At 39.2% G+C, this 19,763-nt stretch overlaps 1 protein-coding gene across 2 annotated transcripts in view; it reads right to left on the reverse strand.

Moving 5' to 3' along the window:
- The window catches only part of LOC134536852 (proline-rich AKT1 substrate 1), a 56,591-nt gene extending 37,595 nt beyond the window's left edge, over window positions 1–18,996 (reverse strand). Inside the window, exons 1-2 of one of the 2 annotated variants that reach the window (XM_063376874.1) lie at window positions 18,552–18,996; window positions 4,461–4,631 (exon numbers count right to left, since the gene is read on the reverse strand). In XM_063376874.1, coding sequence (XP_063232944.1) covers window positions 4,461–4,631; window positions 18,552–18,686 — 306 coding nt within the window. In that variant the 5' untranslated portion in view covers window positions 18,687–18,996. The remainder of the gene's footprint in view (window positions 1–4,460; window positions 4,632–18,551) is intronic. The other variant, XM_063376875.1, reaches the window with a different exon arrangement.
- Between the last annotated feature and the right edge of the window lie 767 nt (window positions 18,997–19,763).

The raw sequence follows: 19,763 nt of genomic DNA on the forward strand, positions 1-19,763 counted from the left end.
TAATTCATGAAATCAATGTTTATAATAAGTTTCGGCGACGATGTGACGTAAAAACGGGAGTTTCGTGATTCGTGCATAAGATTAGGGCACAAAAAATCTGGGCACTTTTATTACTCACGTTAATCACTCCTATGATATTTATCTTTTTAGATAAATCCTATTTAAATGTTCTGAACTCCCTAATGGTTCATAATTATCATCCACTATCCGGGATGCCTGATGCTAGATAGCTAATTTTCAGGATTTAAATTCGCCGACGTCACGAAGTTGCCGCTCATTCAGCTGGCCATTGTAGAACTCTCTTTCTTACTAGTTTCCTCAAAATAACCAGTAAGACTCACTTTTAAATGGTGGCCCGTGATTGGCCAAAAGGACCGTTTCAGTTACCTAATTTCTTACCGAAAACGTAAACTCCGAACGCAACAATTGCGCGGATAACAAAATTTCACTTAAAATTCAAATACATAAATATTAAAATTAATAATTTACATAATAAAATTACGGCGTTAATTTTACCGTTTACAGTTTTCAAGTCCATTAGTCCTTAGAGGGGTATCAACAATACCTCGTTCAAATAGTCCGGTAAAAATCCAAAGAATCACTTTTCCATAGACATACATAACCAAATATTGCCGTTTCTGAAAATAAATGATATTATACATAGAGCAAACAAAAATAAAATAAATCGTAAATAATAATAAATAATTAAACTGTCAAAACAAACATGTTGCAGTACAACTTCATGCCTAAAATATTCTCAAAGACTAAATACAAACATTTCTAATAATATAATGACCTCAAAACAATATTAATGACAATGAAAAGCACGGTTCATCATAATATGCACATGCTTGCAATTATTTCTACAAATCTGAAACTAACAACAGAGTTACAAAATTAGGAGCTTCTGGATAAAATTACTAAGTACACATACTCACCTTTCAAAAAATCAAAATTGTACCCTACACTACAATAATTTTAATGGTTGAATAACTGGGCTGTATGTTCTATTAAAACATTACCTCTTATTAAATTATTTTATAACAACAATTTACTTTTGAAACATTGCCCAGTGCTCACTAAAATATATTTTTTTCACAACTGAATGACCAAAAACATTGTTTTTATTGAAGTCCATTATCATAGCACTAGCACAGCAATATAAAAAAGTTACCAACCAAACTCAAAAAGGGAACCATTACGAAATTAAAAAGGAAACCTACAGAAAATTATTATTTTAAATAGGTAATGCAAAAACTACAAACATTGTTCAGTCTTTAGTGGACCTACAAACTCAACTAATTACAATTTATTTATTTTTTAATTTACTCAGTTATATTTATGCAAAATTTTATTTTTATTAACACCCAGCAAAGAGTAGCCTGCTCTGATCTTTTGAGATATCCCGTGGATCTAGCAACATATTTATTTATCACATGCCTGCAAAACATAACTATAGAACATAAGACTCACATATGTATTATAAATGGATAGTAAAGGATTATTTGTACACAGTAATTGGTTTGCATACAGAATATTAAGACATGTCTCTTAAAAAATAGTTGCCGGTAATTGTTTTAGATTAATCATTATGATTATTTTGATTTTACATGCTTTATATTAGCTTCACCTGTATGTTTGTCTGTCCGTCTGTAACTCTTTCGACTAAGAGTGAGTGGCTGATCACTCTTAAATGTCCCACCAATTTCATTACGTTCGTTAGCCGAGTGGTCTAAGGCGCGCGAATTCTGTGACGTCAGCTTTCGGATTCAGCGATCATGGGTTCTACTCCCGGCCACGCCGAAAAAAAAAATTGATTTTTTTTTCCCGGTTAATTCTAAGATTATATCCATACATCTAACTGTAAATGATTCGGAGAGACTTTACCATTTATTTGTGACGTTGCAACTCCAAATAGTTATCTCAGATGGTAATAGGTAGAGTCGGTAACTCATTTCCCTATGATAATTATACATAAATATAGTTTCAAAAACTAAAAAAACATGCTCTTAAAGAATATCAAACTAAAAAGTTAAAAATAAATATAGTTTAAAAAACTCAAAAAACATGCTTTTAAAGAATATCAAACTAAAAAGTTAAAAATAAATATAGTTTAAAAAACTAAAGAAACATGCTTTTAAAGATTATCAAACTAAAAAGTAAAAAATAATTTTAAAATTTAATTTATGACAATAGTATATAAGCAATACTAGTATAAATGAGAAAAAAGCATGGGGCGCTTAATATACAAAAAATATGGCACAAAGCGCCTCAAGCTTTTTTCTCGTTTATACTAGTATTGCTTATATACTATTGTCATAAATTAAATTTTAAAATTATTTTTTACTTTTTAGTTTGATAATCTTTAAAAGCATGTTTCTTTAGTTTTTTAAACTATATTTATTTTTAACTTTTTAGTTTGATATTCTTTAAAAGCATGTTTATTGAGTTTTTTAAACTATATTTATTTTTTATACTGTCAATTGTTTCACTATCAGAAGTGTTTGATACTGTTCCAAACTACTGAAGAGTATTCTAATTTCAATCTAATTAATGCTCAATAAAGCGAAAGAATGGAATCTGGAATTGTAGCATAAAAAGTGATGTATTTAATAAGAGCTATGGTTTTAAGGGAACTAGAGATTAAATAATCTACATGGATTACAGTAAATTTATGACTAGAATTCAGGCTGAATGTTGTGCAGTAAATTTATCTAATTTTCAAAATAAAAACTTAAAAAGAAATCAAGTTTATTTTAAATCACTCTACTGGTGTACTGTTTGCTGAGGATTACAAATTTATAGAAAAATTACCACTCCAAATTATTTTTTCTTAATCTAAACTGAGACTAATGAAATTAATAATTGATGCAAACTTAATCTTGTTACTCTCATCAAAGATAAATCAGAAATTATATTTTTTACCAGGAAATGGCACCCAATTAAATATGATTATAAATTAAATAACACTAATTTACAAAAACTCCACTATAAAAGATCTTGGCATCTTTTAGGGTAATAATTTACATTTTCACCAGCATGTAATTATTTAATATACCTACTTTCCATAGAACCCCAGCCACAACTACTATACATCACTTTTTATGCTACAAATTCAGATTCCAAGTTCATAAACCTTACCTAAGGGGGAATTGTAAGGGAAAGTCATTTAAAAATAACTTATAATTATACTCACTGCAAAATTATTATTTATTTCTCAACATAATCTCCACCGATATTTATGCACTATCCCATCGTTTTGTAAACACTCCAACACCAGGTGCATAAAATTCTTTCGGTTACTGTATCAGCCCCATCAGGACACGCTGCTACTTGATCGTACAATCATCAAGCACCATAATTTTGAAACTGAGTAATTTATACACTTGAAAGCTACCTGGTCAATATTAAAACATACTGTATGCATTGTATAGTTTTGTTTCAAGGTCACAATTAAAGAGGAAATCAAACCGTTTTACATGAGCTCATGAACAAGTACTGCTTTGTAGTTTTTTTCACTTGCAGCGCCACATACGCAAAATAGCAACTCCTGATCGTAAAGCGTTCTGTGTTCTGCAATTTGCTAAGAGTGAATCTGTTATTTCAGTCCTATGTGCGTTTTGTTTAAAGTTTAATTGTCGAAGTCCCTGAAGTTGGTCGTAATGATCTAGAAGACAGAGATCTTTTTCGTTGGCCTCCACGTTCACCTGACATAACACCATTAAATATTTTTCCTTTGAGGCTTTATAAAAGGTTACGTGTATACGTTCCACCGCTACCTAATGATCTGCCAGAGTTGAGACACACGACTGAAAAGGCTTCCATTTACTCCGGACGTGTTAACCAAAGTGTGGATGCGTGCCATGGTAACTAAAGGTACACATATTGACCATTTGTAAAAATAAAAAAGTTAGTTTACTTTCAAACCTATGTATGATTTATTGAAAATAGTCTAAATTTAACTGCTATAATATACCATTAAAACGGGAACTTTCTTTCATGGTCATTCTGCATATCAGTGGCGTAGCCAGGATTTGTGTATGGGGGGTGTTAAGAAGCATGCCCCCCCCGTATTAAAGCGAGAAAATTTGGATTTTAAGGTGTAAAATAGTGATATTTTAGCAGTTTTAGTTACTTAAATTTAAATATTGTAATGGTAAAAAGTTTATTAATTTTTAATATGAAATTTGTTTGAGTGATGAATAAAAAATTTAATTAAAGATTTGGTGCTGGGGGGGGGGGGGGGGGTTGAACCCCTAATCCCCCCCCCCGCTGCGCCCCTGCTGCATATGAACCTCGATTCACACAAACAATGATTGTTTAGTCCTGGTAGGTGTCGGCGCAACGTCATTTAGGGGAAGGATCTAAGATCACTGCATTGCGGATCGAGGAGCAGGATAACGCAACCGGCCGTCACGGACTTTCTCTCGCGTCCCTGGAAACGCGAGAGCCCAGCTCACCAGCATTGCCCGGCTGACCAGCACGAGCGCGGCCCCCTTCTCGCGGTGAATGGCGTGCGTGCCGACGCCGCAGCCCAGGCAGTGGTGCACCACCCAGTCGCCGGCGTCGCGGACCAGCACCAGGCTCGGCTGCTCCTTGGAGATGAGGGCCAGCTCGACGGTGAACACGCCCTGCGCACACACACACGCAGGCCTCCGCGGTCTTCCCCTGGTCCGGCAACGGCTGCCGAGAGTCTCGTTCTTCAGGTTCCGTCTCACACGGAAGGTTGATGATTTCATTTTTTTTGTTTTGGCATTACTTTGCTCTAAGAGCTGCATATCATGGGATCACCTCCGCGGTCTTCCCTGGTCCGGCAATGGCTGCCGAGTCCTGTTCTGTAGGTTCCGTCCCACACGGAAAGTCGCCAATTTCATTTTTTTTTTTTGGCATTACTTTGCTAAGGGCTGCACATCATGACAGATACCTCTCTAGCATTTGTTGTTTTGCAGCAAATATTTTCAACCAATGAATCCATCCACCCAAACGATGTTGTATCCAACAAACAGTATTACAAGTCAGCCATACTGTTTGTACAGTATAATCCCGCTAATCCGAACTAATTGGGACCGAACCCTGTTCGGATTAGCGAAAATTCGGATTAGGCGGTAATTTTGTCATATAATGCCATATATTGTCTTTTTGAGGCGTATTTAGTGTCTGATATATCAAATATGTAAGGAAGGTCAGACGAAAAATACACCTTTATTATTTAGCGTACATATTCAGTGTCATAATATTTTTAATTACTCACATAGATAAATAGATAAATTATAAGTTTCTTATGCACATATTAATAAACGTACAACATTACTTGAAAAAACTTGTTTTTCTTTACTTTTCTTAGTTCTTAAATGATATAAATTTTTCTTTTATCCTAGCCCTGTTCGGATTAGGCGGATTTTCGGATTAGTGGGGTTCCGATTAGCGGGACTCTACTGTATTAACGTTATTCTATTAAACAGTCATTGGAAATACTTCATCGTGGCGCCAAATGTTATTTCCAGTCAGAACAAAGTTTCCCACTGAAAGGAATATTTCCCCAAAATTTCAAATCTTAGGTCCACCTTTAAGCTGTGCGCAGTCCGTCATTCAATCAGAGTTATGAGTTTTGTTAAAGTAGATTTCTTCGACTTTTCATGACAAAAATTTCCAATTTCTGAGCAATCTTTTTTTTTTAGTAATAACTTACCTATTTGGCATTTTTATAAAATTAATAAATAAAATTCTGCTTCTATCATCCCCATAGCTGGCCTAGTTCTCACTCAACTTCCTTCATTTAGGCCTATTGAAAATTGAAACAGAATCTTTCATACACCATTTTATAGTGTTTGACTAAACAATAAAATACCATCTGGGAACAAAAAATGTGCTTTCATAGCTTAGCAATGGCAGACACGAGTATAACACTTTTCCCTCAAATTAATGTCACTGGGGGGAATTTCCATGACTTTTCCAGGATTTCAAATAAATTCCCCGACTTCCCCTGAACAATAGCAACTTCACTGACTTTTCAGAATATGGACACCCTGCAACACTTAACTGCACTAAAACTGTTCCAGCTGTGAAGAAAGATGGAAAGGAGGAAAAAATTCTACAGTTGTGTGAGAACGATAGGGGAATGGAATGTATTGGCAAAGGAGTGTCTGTTGGCTAGAAGTGTAACTCAGTTCAGGAGAAGGGTGAGAGGAAAGTAGGGGGAATGCTTGCCACTGAATTTTGCCCTTTCACAGCAGTAATCAATAATAACAATAATATTTTGATATTTGACTGTGCTTCAAATTAATACATACTTGTTTGTAAACCTTACATTTATTTAATGTTGGCAAACATCCAATACATATTATTAATAGCAACTATATTTTGATTTAAATACTTTCAATGGTAAAAGTTATGTATCACATATCCAATCTATTTCTTGATCCCAATGGCATGATCCTGAATACATTGATCCTGTGGTACATGATGCTTGCTGTTTTAATTTAGTACATCAAAAGATCCTGAATATAACAAAAATTGCTACATAAAAGTGAATTATGATTGTATTTAACAGACCAAATAAAAATCCATAAATGATTTTTTTTTTAACTTTATAACATTGTACAGTAATATTTTTGTTATGTCCAGGATCTTTCAAGTTACTAAATTAAAAAAGCAAACATCAAGTATCAAAGTATTAATCATACTGGATCATGCCATTCAATATGTGATACCGAACAATAACTCATTCGGTTTAAATACTTCAAGATTTTATACTGTAGAAAAAATTGCTGGTAATCAAATGTTTTGTAGCTTTGTACTTAAATATTGTCAATTTCCCTGTTTTCCAAGTTTTTCCGTTCCCGGGTTTTCGAGATTTTCTATCTGCTCGAACCCTGTAATTTTTTCTTCAAAGGGTCTCTAGTTCTTCAAATCCACTCCTTGAAACCTTCCTAGCAAGTCCTTTGAATATCCTGGCATTAGGACACTGTGAGACAATTTGTAAAATTTTGTGATATTTCTTTTCTTCAGCTGGTCATCAGACTTGAAAATCTTTAACACCCCTAACATCTATAAGAGATTTCATTTTCTTAAATTGAATATGTGAAAGTAGTGGTTGAATTTGTAAATGTAAGCTTATAATTCTGCATTGCTTCATCTACTTAAGTTGAGTAAATTAAACTCCATTCTATCACCTGAATTCAATGAAACCTACCTATGAATATAACCAATTCACATGAGTGTTTCTACTAAGATTTACCATCAGAGAGAAAGTGCTGAAAGCGTGGGGTAGAACAGACAGAGCAGGGGCAGAGGCATTCTTAATGGCAGGGGTTAGATGGAAAATGAGTGGCTTTCAGAAACATACTGGGGCGGATGGTGGAGCATTTTTTATGGTGGAGCATATTGTGCTGGAAAAAAGAATTGGAAAAGGGGATGACCTTATGTACTATGGGGGAGAGATAAGGGCCATCAAGCGGAGATACAGGAGGCTGTATGCTAGGGCCAAGAAGCTAGGAGGTGAAGGGCTAAAAGCAGAGCTGGGAAAGGAACTGGGGAAAAAGACAAAGGAGGCAAGGAATACCTACATGGAAAGGCTTATGGATGAAGTGAGTATGGGGAATTGGGCGGATCAGTATCGCTATGTCAGAAGAGCAAAGAGGGTGAAGGGGCTACCAGTAATGAGGGGAAGAACGGGCAGGAGAGAGTGGGGGATCTGGAAAAGGTTAAATTACTAAAGAAGTAACAACTCTGTTTTTGTGGAGGGGGAGATATGGTATGGAGCACAGGGCGAGAAGCCAAGGGGAGAGAGAGACATGGAAATAAATATAGAGGAGGTGATAAGGGAGGAAGGTGGCTGCTCCCAATGGGATAGGAAGCCGCCACCTCAAATAAGGAGGGAAGGAGGCCTGTAGATACTTTCAAGTACTATACACGCAGTCAATGGAGGAGGGACAGCTGCCAAGTCAATGGATGTCCTGAGGCAGTGGCGATGCCAATTTTTAAGTATGATATAAGACAGTAGGATGTTGAATTGGGGAGGGGACTTCCTGAGGGATAGAAAACAGCACGTGAAGGTGGGAATGGAATGGTCAGAAGAGGGGGACGTGACATTAGGGGTACTGCAGGGGAGCGTTATGGGGCCCCTGCTGTTCCTTTTCGTGATGAACGATGTTCGCGAGGAATTAGATACCAAACTGAGACCTTTTGCTGATGACTGCGTGGATCTATGAAACTGTGGGGGAAGTTGCACACCTGCAGGAAGACTTGAAGAAGATGGAAGTTTGGTCGAGGGCAAATGGAATGGTGATAAATATCAAAAAAACGAAGGTGGTCAGATTCACGAGAAGAAAGGTTGCTTAGTAAATATTAGTTGAAGGGGCAAGAGATTCAGGAGGTAGGGGAATACAAGTACTAGCGGGTAACCCTTCAGGGTGACCTAGGTTGGGAAGAGCCGGTGCAGCAGGTGGTAAAGAAGGGGAGAGGCTGGGGCTGATTGCTAGGACACTGAAGGGGACAGGACAGAAAGTAAAGGAGAAGGCGTATTCAATGTTGGTGAGGCCAAAACTTGAATATGCAGCTGCAATTTGGGACCCATACCTAGGGATAGAAATTAAGGAACTGGAAAGGGTGCAAGGTAGAGCGGCTAGATGGGCGATGGGTATTGTAACACCCCTCGTGCCTCAAAATTGAATTATTTTGAATTAATTAAAAGGAGCCTTGGAAACTTGCTGGATAAAAAAAAATAAGTTAAATAAATTGATTTACCAGAGGCGACACGAGGTGGGGAACAAACAAAATTTAGGAACTTCCTGTAACAAGCAAGGAGGAAGTTGGGGGATCGTTAAAATCAATAAATAAAAAATACACGATTAACTTGATCTATAGTTTCCCATTTTTATTTGCCCTGATGAATTATCTTGTTTCCATTATTTTACATACAAAAGGTTTTAACAAGTTTCAAAGATTAACAAAAAGAAAAACGAAAATGGGCCGGCCCGCGATTATTTAAAACAATTTACATTCTTAGTTTGACATATAAACATTTGCATTATGAGTTTCACACCCAAAATTGGATGGATCCGATGATTACATTGATAATTAGTTCTATTCGTTCTACATGTTCTTGAGGAAAACACTGGTCGCTGGTGGGTAGGTCATCCGCTTAAGATAGTTCGTAGCTAGGTAAAGGGGAAATGTTGAATTTACATTACCACCCCGGGGTCTTCAAACGATCACATCGGGTAGTAGAAACGTTTCTTCTAATGTGACCCACGGAACAGGAAGGGGGGGGGGGGGGGGGGGGCACGAGATGGGAGCAATCAGTCTCTCCCTGTCATCGACCCTGTCTGCAACAGTCCAAATCAAAACTGATTAGAACTTGTATACAGGCAGTCTATGGGGCAGAAAATGCCCAAATAAAATTTAAGGGAAAAAAAAAGGGGGGTCGCGAATTATCACTCACCAAAACAGGGGAGTTGCCCAGCACGCTGCAGTCGTGGAGTCAGCCAGGGTCTGAAGCTCGCGAATTGCGCGGCAGGACGCGGATGATTTCTTCATGATAATAATTAAAAGAGAAAAATTTCGAAGGCAACTAATTAAACTATGCAGACAGACTAATCTACTAGAATTGACTTGAGGGATAGCATCCCTTGTACAAAGCGACTACATAGTCGTTAGCGGTCGGATGAAGTCTTGCAGAGTCTGCCGATTCGCCGATACTAGCTGGAGATCTGTCTGCATACGCGACGCGAGTTGATCTGTGTCGCGGGAAACCGCGTCTCGTAATTAAAAGTGGCCGCCGGCTCTTACAAGTGGAGGGAGGTCTGGGCCGCCGAAAGATTCCGAACTTGCCCGAATGCGGGCGGGAAAAAAACTCTGGCAGGAGTTTTGAAGTTGGCATCACTGGGCGACAGTAGGGAAATCTGTCGGAGGGGTCTGAGTTGAAAACAATCGACTCGCCCACGGCGTCCATATAACTCAAGGGAAAGCAGGTGCTGCTCTCTGGCGCCCTAGAGGGTAGGCAAGCGGAGAAGTTCGCGACTTGGTCGCTAGGTAGCGCTTGTGATCAGTTTTAGCGCACTCGTTTTTGCGCGGAGACCTTGAGAACGGTCACCGTTGTCCAGGGGGTTACGACCGGTCATTGGTCTTACTTGGAACTGAGAAAAGGGGGGGGGGGGGGGTAAAATGCAACGCTGCTGGGAATCTACGCCCCGTCGTGGCTGCAGAGGAGCGAACATAACACTAATACGTGATGAAAAAGGCCAATCTCAGCTCGTCTCTGAGAACTGGTCGCCTGCAAGCTACAGGCTTGTCTATGCAGTTAGGGTCACGAAGAGAAATGATATTACAGGCTTGAGGCGTGACTGAAGGCGGGGGAAAAGGTACGCTGTCTGCCAGTCAGGGATTAGGCCAGCAAAATATCCGATACGCCGATGGGAAAGGGGCTTCAGAGCACTGAGGCAAAGTTTAACTCAGAGGAGTACACCAGACTAACAAAGTAAAATCACACTATAGTAGAGCAAATAAAATTTCCACACAAAAAATTTAAAATCATAATAAAAATTTAAAATATATTGTGTCGAATTTACTAATTAACGGCACATACTTCCCCCCTGAAAGACGGAGTCAGGGTGGCCCACTTGAGCCACCAAAAACCTGGGTTCCAGAAACTTACCCTGTACCAGGATCTACTGTAGTAAACTACTTACAATGGCTAACAATTCTTACGTGTTTAACTAAAGGCTAAAACTTACAGATAACTTATTGAATTAGGGGCGCCCCTTTAAACTAGACAGCTTAGTGTAACACTTCTTAACTTAAATTTCTTATAAACTAGTACCATGGATTTTTTATTTTACTTATAATTATGACCTAGGTTTTTTATATCAACACGTTGGTTGAGTATGGCATGCCGTAGTAGGAACGCTGTTCCTTGTATAAAGAAACACAGTGAAGAGTGCCCTCATTTTAGGTTGGGGTGCACTTTCTTCAACTGAGAAATGTGTGCGCGCGCGCGATATTCGCCGGAGCTGGGGTCGGCTAACGCGACCGTGACTGGCGTGAGGTATCGCTGGATCTGCCAGGGGCCATTCCAACGATATGAAAGCTTGGCTGACCTCTTGTCGATCGCCTTGCTGAGTGTGTGTGCTCTGCACAACACTAAATCTCCTACTCTGTAGGGATTGGGATAGCGTTTTTTGTTATATTTTTGCCTGCTTGCCTCGTGGGCCAAGTTCAGGTTTTTACGAGCTCTACTCCAGACTTCCTTAATGTTCCTGGGGTCGTCTGGTAGTAACTCTTTTAATGTCCATTGATTAGAGAGTGGGGTGTTGGGCTGGTATGTAAACATGAGTTCAAACGGTGTTGTTTTGTGACTTTCATGTCTGGCGGAATTGAAAGCCATTTGCAACCACACGAGATTGGAATCCCACCTATCCTGCGAGTTCGCATGGAATGCTATTAAGGCAGACCGGAGGTTTCGGTTGAAACGCTCCGCATGCAAAGGCTGGGGGTAGTAGGGAGTCGTGGTCACGTGCTGAATCCCGTGTGAAAAACACATGTTTTTGAACTGAGTCGATTTAAAGTTTGTGGCATTATCGGAAACAATAATGGAAGGTACCCCGGATATTTTGAAAATATAATTTTGGAGGGCTCGAATGGTGATTTCGGCCGTGGCTCTTCTAACAGGGATTAGCCACACAAATTTTGAGAATGCATCTACGCATACTAGAAGCATCGAATTTCCGTCTTTTGACCTTGGGAAGGGTCCCACAAAATCAATGAAAAGTTTTTGCATGGGCCTTTCGGCCACATCGGAACTCAAAAATCCGAATTGTGTTTTCTGGGCAGGTTTGCTCAAATTGCACAACTTGCATAGTTTGAACCTCTGGGTTATGTCTTTATGCATCCCGTCCCAGATGAAATGCTTGCGGATGTTTTTAATAGTTTTGAAAATGCCTAAATGTGCGCCTAAAGGTGATGAGTGATAATATTGAAAAATCATGTCCCTGAGATTTTGAGGTAAGGCTATTTTAAAATTCTTACATTGCTGAGTTCTTCGATAAAGAATTCCCTTAGATAGTTTGTGGTATTTTGGGGGTGAACCTGAGTTTATTTGCGCAATTATGTCAGACAGTTGCGGGTCCGAATTTTGGTGGGATCGTAAATCCGAAAAGGCTAGCGGAAAATCTGTGAGCAATGCGTGGCAGGCCATAGGATTGTTTTCCTGTATCTCGGAGTTGGAAGGATTCTCGAACATTCGAGAAAGAGTATCTGCCACGATGTTCTGTGAACCACGAATATGTTGGATGCTGAATTTGAGAGAAGCAATTTTTACAATCCACCGACCTAATTTACCTAGTTGCTTAGGATGGGCTAGAAGCCAAGCAAGGGCCTGGTTGTCGGTTTCTAGTAGGAATTCTTTGTGTTCCAAATAGGGCCGGAACTTATCTATGCCGAAAACTACGGCAAGGCACTCAAGTTCGTATACCGAGGAGGCTTTCCTCTCCTGGTGTGTTAGGGTGCGGGAGGCGAAAGCTATAGGTTGCCTGCAGCCATCGAATTCTTGTGACAACACGGCCCCAATGGCCACACTGGATGCATCGGTTTGCAAAATAAAAGGTTTACTGAAATCAGCCATTCTAAGTACTGGAGGGCTTGCTATTGCATGTTTTAGAAAATCAAAAGCTTTGTCCTGTTCTGGACCCCAATTGAAAACGGAATTTTTCTTGCGTAGAGCATTCAGTGGTGCTGCATGCTCAGCAAAATTAGGTATGAATTTGGCGTAAAAATTTGCCATGCCAATAAACCTGGAAATGCCCTTAGCATCTTTAGGGGGTTGGAAATCCTTTATCGCTTGTGTGCGATTAGGGTCAATGGTTACTCCTCGACTTGAAATCAGGTGTCCGAGGAAAGAAATTTCCTGCACTGCAAATTTCACCTTCTTTGTATTAACAGTGAGGCCGGATTTACGTAGTCGCTTAAGGACTTCTTGCAAATGAGCCATATGCTCTTCAAAATATTCTGAATAAACGACGACATCATCAAGATAATTAAAAACAAATTTGAATTTCAGGTCGCCGAAAATTTGGTCTAGAAGGCGTGTTAACACTTGGGCGCCTGTGGCTAGGCCAAAGGGTACTACCTTGTATTGATACAGATTCCACGGAACGCAGAAACTTGTGACGTGTTTTGACTCTGGTGTTAGTGGTATTTGATGATAGGCCGAATTTAGGTCAAACACATTGAAAAATTTGGCTTTACTAAACCAGTGACATGCCGAATTTAGGTCTGGTAATGGCGTCATCTCTACTTCAATTTGCCGATTTACGCGGCGGAAATCGACCACCATGCGGTGACCTTGGCCTTGGTCCTTGGGTACTAAAAATGGCGGGGAGGCGAAACTGGAAGGTTCGATAACATCTTTGTCCAATAAATTTTGTATGTGGTCCCGCATTATCTGCATTTTAGGTCCTAATAATTGGTAAGGGTGACACCTAACTGGGGTTTTGTCCAAAAGCTTAATTTCATATTGGGTGAGATGGGTGCGCCCTAATTTTTCACTCAAAACGTCGGGAAAGTTACTGCATAACTTCTCTATTTCTCGTTTCTGTTCAAAGTTAAGATGGGTTAGTGAAATGTTATTATCACCTTTAGCCTCTGTGTGAATGGCATTTACTTTGCTCTGACATTTTGCGTCAGGTGACACAAAAGAAACAAAAACTTGGTTGTTAAATTTAAAGTGAACTCTTCGTGCTTTCAAATCAATTATCATGCCTGTTTTTGCAATAAAATCGGAACCAAAAATTAAATCTGTGGCCAAATCATCTGCTACTAAGAATGGGAAAGACCAAGAAAACAAATCGATTTTTACTTTAACAAAAACAATACGATTTACCTTCAAAGGCTGTTCAGCAGCTGTAAAACACTTTATTTTTATTGGCTCTACCTTTTGAGTCAAACGGTCTTGTTGTAATTTCCTGAATAGCTGGCCTGACACGAATGATCGCACGGATCCAGTACCTATTAGGCCTGGAACTTCTTGTTTTCCAATTATTGTGTTGGCGTAGGGCAAAACTGTGGGTATATTAGCTAGAATATTATGACATGTTCTTTTGTCCGTGGTTCGCGGACAATTACATTGTCTGCACATAGGCCTAGAAGTGTTACAGTTTTCCGTTTGCTTATCTTGGCGGGCTTTGTTTTTCTTAGCTCGCCTTTGTTTCTGTTTTCCTCTTTTGTTTTTTCCTCTGTGTGGGGAAGCGGTGTTTTGTTGAACTTTTTGTTCGTAATTTTTATTAGGGCCTTGGTGAAGGGAAAAATTCCTAATGGTTGTTTGGGTGGCTGGCTCAGAAAATTTTTTTTCTGGCCAGCGATTTACACGTTTTTTGAATCACGCGAATTTTTATAGTTTGGGCGATAGTTTTTTGCGCGACACTGTTCAATGTAGTGCCCGGGTTTTTTGCAGTACCTGCAGACAGGTATCCGTTCATCTTTATTTTGAGGCTTAGCGACTTGTTCATTGCTGTTTTTGTGTTGCGAATTTTTGTTATAATACTGCTGTTTATTTTCTGTTATTCTGGTATTGTTGTGGGCGTAGACATTAGCTTCTCGATTTCGCTGGTGGTCTGCGTATTCTACATTTGTGTTGGAGATGCACAAGCGATCAAGCTCGGCAAAATTTTGTGGTCGGGCCTGAAAAACTGCCCGCGATCTTTCTTGAGGGTTAATTCCATCAAGTATGTTAGAGACTATCTCACTCTCAGACACTCGCAACCGAAGAATTTGAGCGGCTAGTTTGATGTCTGCTATGTAATTAGGTAAGGCTTCATTTCTTTGTTGTAGCCTGTTGTACCATTCCAACCTGATGTTGGTCATCAAACGGGCTGGAATAAAATAATTTAGTATATCTTCGTGAAATTGATCAAAAGAATAATTTTGCTCAATGGCGAGCGTCACTCGCTCGCTCAAGGGTGGTTGTGTAAAGGGGAAAATAACTTCTAGAAGTTCCCTGTCTGGAAGGTTTGCCTTTTGTTTGATTTTGAACAAGTTCTTTAGGAAGTCGATTAGGCTCCTGGGCTCCAACCCTGTGGTTTCCTTAAAATTAGCCAGCAGTCTTTCAACGGGATTTGGTATCTTAGCGTAAAAACTACCTCCAGTTGTCTGATTGAAGGTAGGAACCACAGGTACTGGGTTCGGTGCTAGATTAGAGGCGTGAGGTGTGACTGGTGGAGGTTGAGTTTGGTTTTGAAGTTGGTATACCTGCGGGCCCAATGGCAGGTATGTGGTGGCGGGGCTGGGATAAGGAAGTTGTGATTCTATCCTGCCACCAGGGTGCACAGGGGCTGGTTGTGGTAGCGTAGCTGCCAGGGTGGAAGGAAAGGCTATCAGTGGCGAAACTGACCTTCCACTGGCCGAGGAGTTGGGAAGGGCTTCCGGAGAGGTATGGAGGGATGAGAAGGCTGACCGGAATTCATGATAGGGGTTGAAAATGGCGGGTGAGGTGGAGGGTAGGTATATAGGTTGGGGCATGTAAACAGGATGAGCTGAGAGCGAATGCATAGGATAGGCGAAGGTGACATTGGTGTTCGGGTGAGTACCAGTCGCCATGACAGTCGCAGATGGAAAATGAGATGGTGTGAATGTCGAAGTCAATGCCCGGCGACGTGATGTCACGGGGGGTGAGGGTGGTGGGGAGGGTAAAGGAGGTGGGGTAGGGACTGGGCTGCCTCCAGGGTGCATTTGTTTTGGTGGTTCCTGTACTTGACTGTCAGTTACTCCTCCTGCCACTGTCTCTACGGGTTCAAGTGTTCTTTGGTCGATTGCGGCTAGTTTGCTCCGCAATTGGAAATTTAGACCAGGAATCTGTTGCCTACATTTCTCGATCTCCTTTTGGTAGATCCCATTTAATTTTTTGGTGGCTACTATTGTGAGGTTGGTAAATCTCGTGCCAATATGACTCAAGCGAGTTAGCGCACGTAAGATGTTGTTTCTATTTGTCTCGTCTCGTACAGAATTAGTGTAACTGTGGAGTTCCTGAAATTTACTACAAACACAGTTAAATTCCTCCAAAGAGTCCAAGTCAGCGAGATTAGTGACTTGTGGTTGAATTTCTTCGGCACACGCAGCTCGGAATCTTCTCCGGAGCATGCCCATGTTACCGAGGATTGACAAACCTCTAAATCGGAGTTCGTACTCCAGCTCGTCACGGAGGAGATACTCCGGCGTGAGCATTGTGTCCCTTTCGTAGGTGGAGCTTGGTCCAGTCTTACGAGGACAGCAAAACATATACAAAAATTTACGTTGATTGGTCAACCAACAAAGGCTTAAAACTATGGTTGAAACAGTACCTTAAATTCTACACAAGACACTCTTAATTTAACTTAACTTAATAATATCGTAGTTGCTCCGACGGGTCGGAAGTATGTGCCCAGAATACAAAAAGTTAACTATTGCTGCCGGCAGACGAATGAGTTGGTACGTCTGTTGGCGTCTCTCTCAGAGGTAAGCGACCTCCGGGACTTGTGTAGGAGGGGGGGGAGAGTCCGCACGAGCGCGCAAGCACGTACGCGATAAGATGGCACCGACCGTCGGGCGGGGTGAAAGGGGGCAGGGGGGTGCCTGTAACCTTGTGTGTGTCACGTCTGATAACTGCGCCGCTGTCGGGACAGCTGGGGACCGCTTGGGGACGTCTCGCGCGCTAGCCTAAGTCCACACGAAAATTTAACTCAAGATAAATTTTAAAATTTTAACTCACTCAATATAACTACGGGGTGTACCAGCGATCAGTTTACAATATTATTACAACATTGCTATTATCAAAAATTAATTTAAAAAAGTTTTTTTTTTTACTTTAATTTTAATTTTAGATATGCTTATATTATTCAGGTATGCCTATAGACCAAGGAAACCACGCTCTGCTACCAAGTTGTAACACCCCTCGTGCCTCAAAATTGAATTGGGGGCGCCCCTTTAACTTTGTTAATTACTAAGATTTTTATTGTCAGGTTTGAATAATACGAACACAAAATTCCATAATAATAAACTAGGAACCTATAGACCAAGCTACTTGTGTAGTGTTAATTTATTTATGATATACCTTGTGGGGAAGGCGGGAAGGGGCGAAGGGTTAAACGTATAGACCATCTGTGATGATGGAGCTGGGATGTGACACACTACACAGGAGGAGGAAAGTACAGAGATTGGTGAAGTTTTTTAGGGTGACAGGGGTGAGGGGGGCTGGGGGATACTGGGCGACAGGTTGAACAAAGAGGTGTGTAGAGGGGGGAGGGATCATGGGTGGAAGATTCATAGAGTGTGGAGAAGAACAGAAAGAGGAAGACAAGTATTCCTGGTGATGGCAGGGCAGAAGTGGAATGGGACTGAGGGAAAGATACTGGATGTGAGAAGAGGAAAGGACTTGAGGAAAAGGCTTCAGAAATTGGGTGAGTAGGGAGGCGACTCCTTGCAGACGGGCGGAAGCTCAATCACAAGTATCAATCAATAAAAAAAACCATTGAAGTAGGCGCGACTGTCAAAATGTTTTAATTTTCTGGCAGCCTATGTATATAGGACACCTGCATACTCAACAATAAGGAATTAACTTTGAAAATTGTAAACAACTTCACTATTAAATTATAAACAAAATGGGTGAAGCAAACTGTTAATACATGTTATAACAAACACAATTGGTGATGAATGTATTAAAAAAAATATTTATGTTTATAAACAAGAGCATGGCATTACTTATGTTAGGTGTAAATGTGATGAATGGCAAGCAAAAATGGGTAAAAGTTCTGTAAAACGTATCCAAGTTTATACCTTGATCCTGCAGTACATGATGCTTGCTGTTTTAATTCAGTACGTCAAAATATCCTGCCCATAAAAAATTGCTATAGGCCTATAATTAACAATGAATAATAATCATAAGTTGAATAAAAAATATATTTTCCTTTATATTCAACCTAAGATTCTAATTTATTGTTATATCAACAGTTTATGATAGGTGCAGGACCTTTCGACGCAATAAATTAAAACAGCAAGCATCATGTACCATAGGATGAAAATGTACAGGATCATGCCATCAGAATCAAGGGATAAACTTGGATACCGAACAATTGCAGTAAATATGAAAGACCTTCCTAAAATCATGCAAAAATTTTATTAAAAATTTTTTTATTCAAAATATCACAAATACCAGTAAAAGTACGGCGGTTACTTGACTTCCCCGCTAAACACCATATTGACAAACCGGCTACAAGAAAACAACACCATTGCTGAGAAATATAAATACACTGACAACACTCGCAATTAAGAACCGAATTTAATGAGTGTTACCACCGTTAAAATATATAATTAGGTCATGATTATAACCGACTACAAAAAAAAACTTAATTAGCTACATAATTTAACGTCTCATTCTGACTGTAAGTACTTTTTCTTGAAACAAAGCATTTAACTTAAGGGCAAAAATATACCAAGACGCAAAAGAGTCACAATGTGCTTTGTGCGTCGCTAAATAACAACTAAAATTACCAATTATAATAAAAACATTTCATCCATCTTATACATACCTGAGACTCCACCTCCTTGAAGAAACGGTCATTCTGTTCATGAATTGTTAAGCTCAAATCCGCAATGTCTACGTTTATGAACTCACAATTCTTTGTTTTAATAGAAACATTCAAGCATCTGCATGTAATAAGCATTGCGAACGTTTAAACCCTCCGAAATTTACTCAAACAAAGAGACGTGCCGCAACAAAGACCGACTGATCCCGTCTGAGATACACAACGCTCGCGTCAAATTTCCTGATTCTCTAAAAATATTTAGAATGACATAACAAATCACTAACTCCAAAACCACCTTATAAAATTACATAATATAATTTCAAAACATTTATAGTGAAAAAGACTATGTATGTAAATTTATTTCACGATTATATCAACTCTCCAGTTCAATCTTCAATGCAGACCATCCATTTTATCTGATACATACAGCTGATTTGCATCACACCGTACCAAAACACACGTAGTTCTTACTTTCCCCACATGAGCGCTAGTGAACAAGAGTTATTCATATGTTGTTTGGCGCAACAAGTTTAAATTGCTCGAGAACCTGTTTATATTTTTTTTTTTTTTCACGACTTCAGTCGAAAGTCCGAAATGATAGGTATTCATTTGCATTGCTTGTTAACTAAACCAAATACGTTAGATATATAGTATATTCTGTTGCTTCATGTGTATTTGGGCTGAGTGTAATGACATTTTGCTGGCAGAAAGGACGAAAACTTTGTGTCGTGTATATTTCAGTAAGTTCAATAATAATAAATAATAAAAGATGAAACGTCAGCAGTGATGTTTACGAAAATTAATTAAATGGAATTATGAACATAATTACCTGAACAATTTTTGTATTTATAAACGAAAGGTACAGAATAGGGACCTAATGAACGCATGAAAGAAAATTTTTAAAAACAGTTTTTATTGTGATAAGCATAAAAATGTTTCTTTTCCAGTTAAAAGTTCATTTATTTAATAAAATTTTTCCGTAATTATAGTTTATTTTTGTAGCTGAAAAAAGTATGACATTGAAATATTTACATTGTAGATTGTGAAAAAAAGGAAAATTTAAGTTGCTGTTAAAGAGTTTTGATTAACCCAAGTTAAAATCGTTAAATGATTTGAGTTTTTTTTCATAAAACAAAAAAAAAATACTTCTGAAAGAGTGTTCAGATTTTAACATTTTAAAATTTTACTTTCGAAAAATAAACCTTATACGGATTA

This window comes from Bacillus rossius, chromosome 11 (assembly GCF_032445375.1).
Source record: "Bacillus rossius redtenbacheri isolate Brsri chromosome 11, Brsri_v3, whole genome shotgun sequence".
In the NCBI taxonomy this organism is placed as follows: Eukaryota; Metazoa; Arthropoda; class Insecta; order Phasmatodea; family Bacillidae; genus Bacillus; species Bacillus rossius.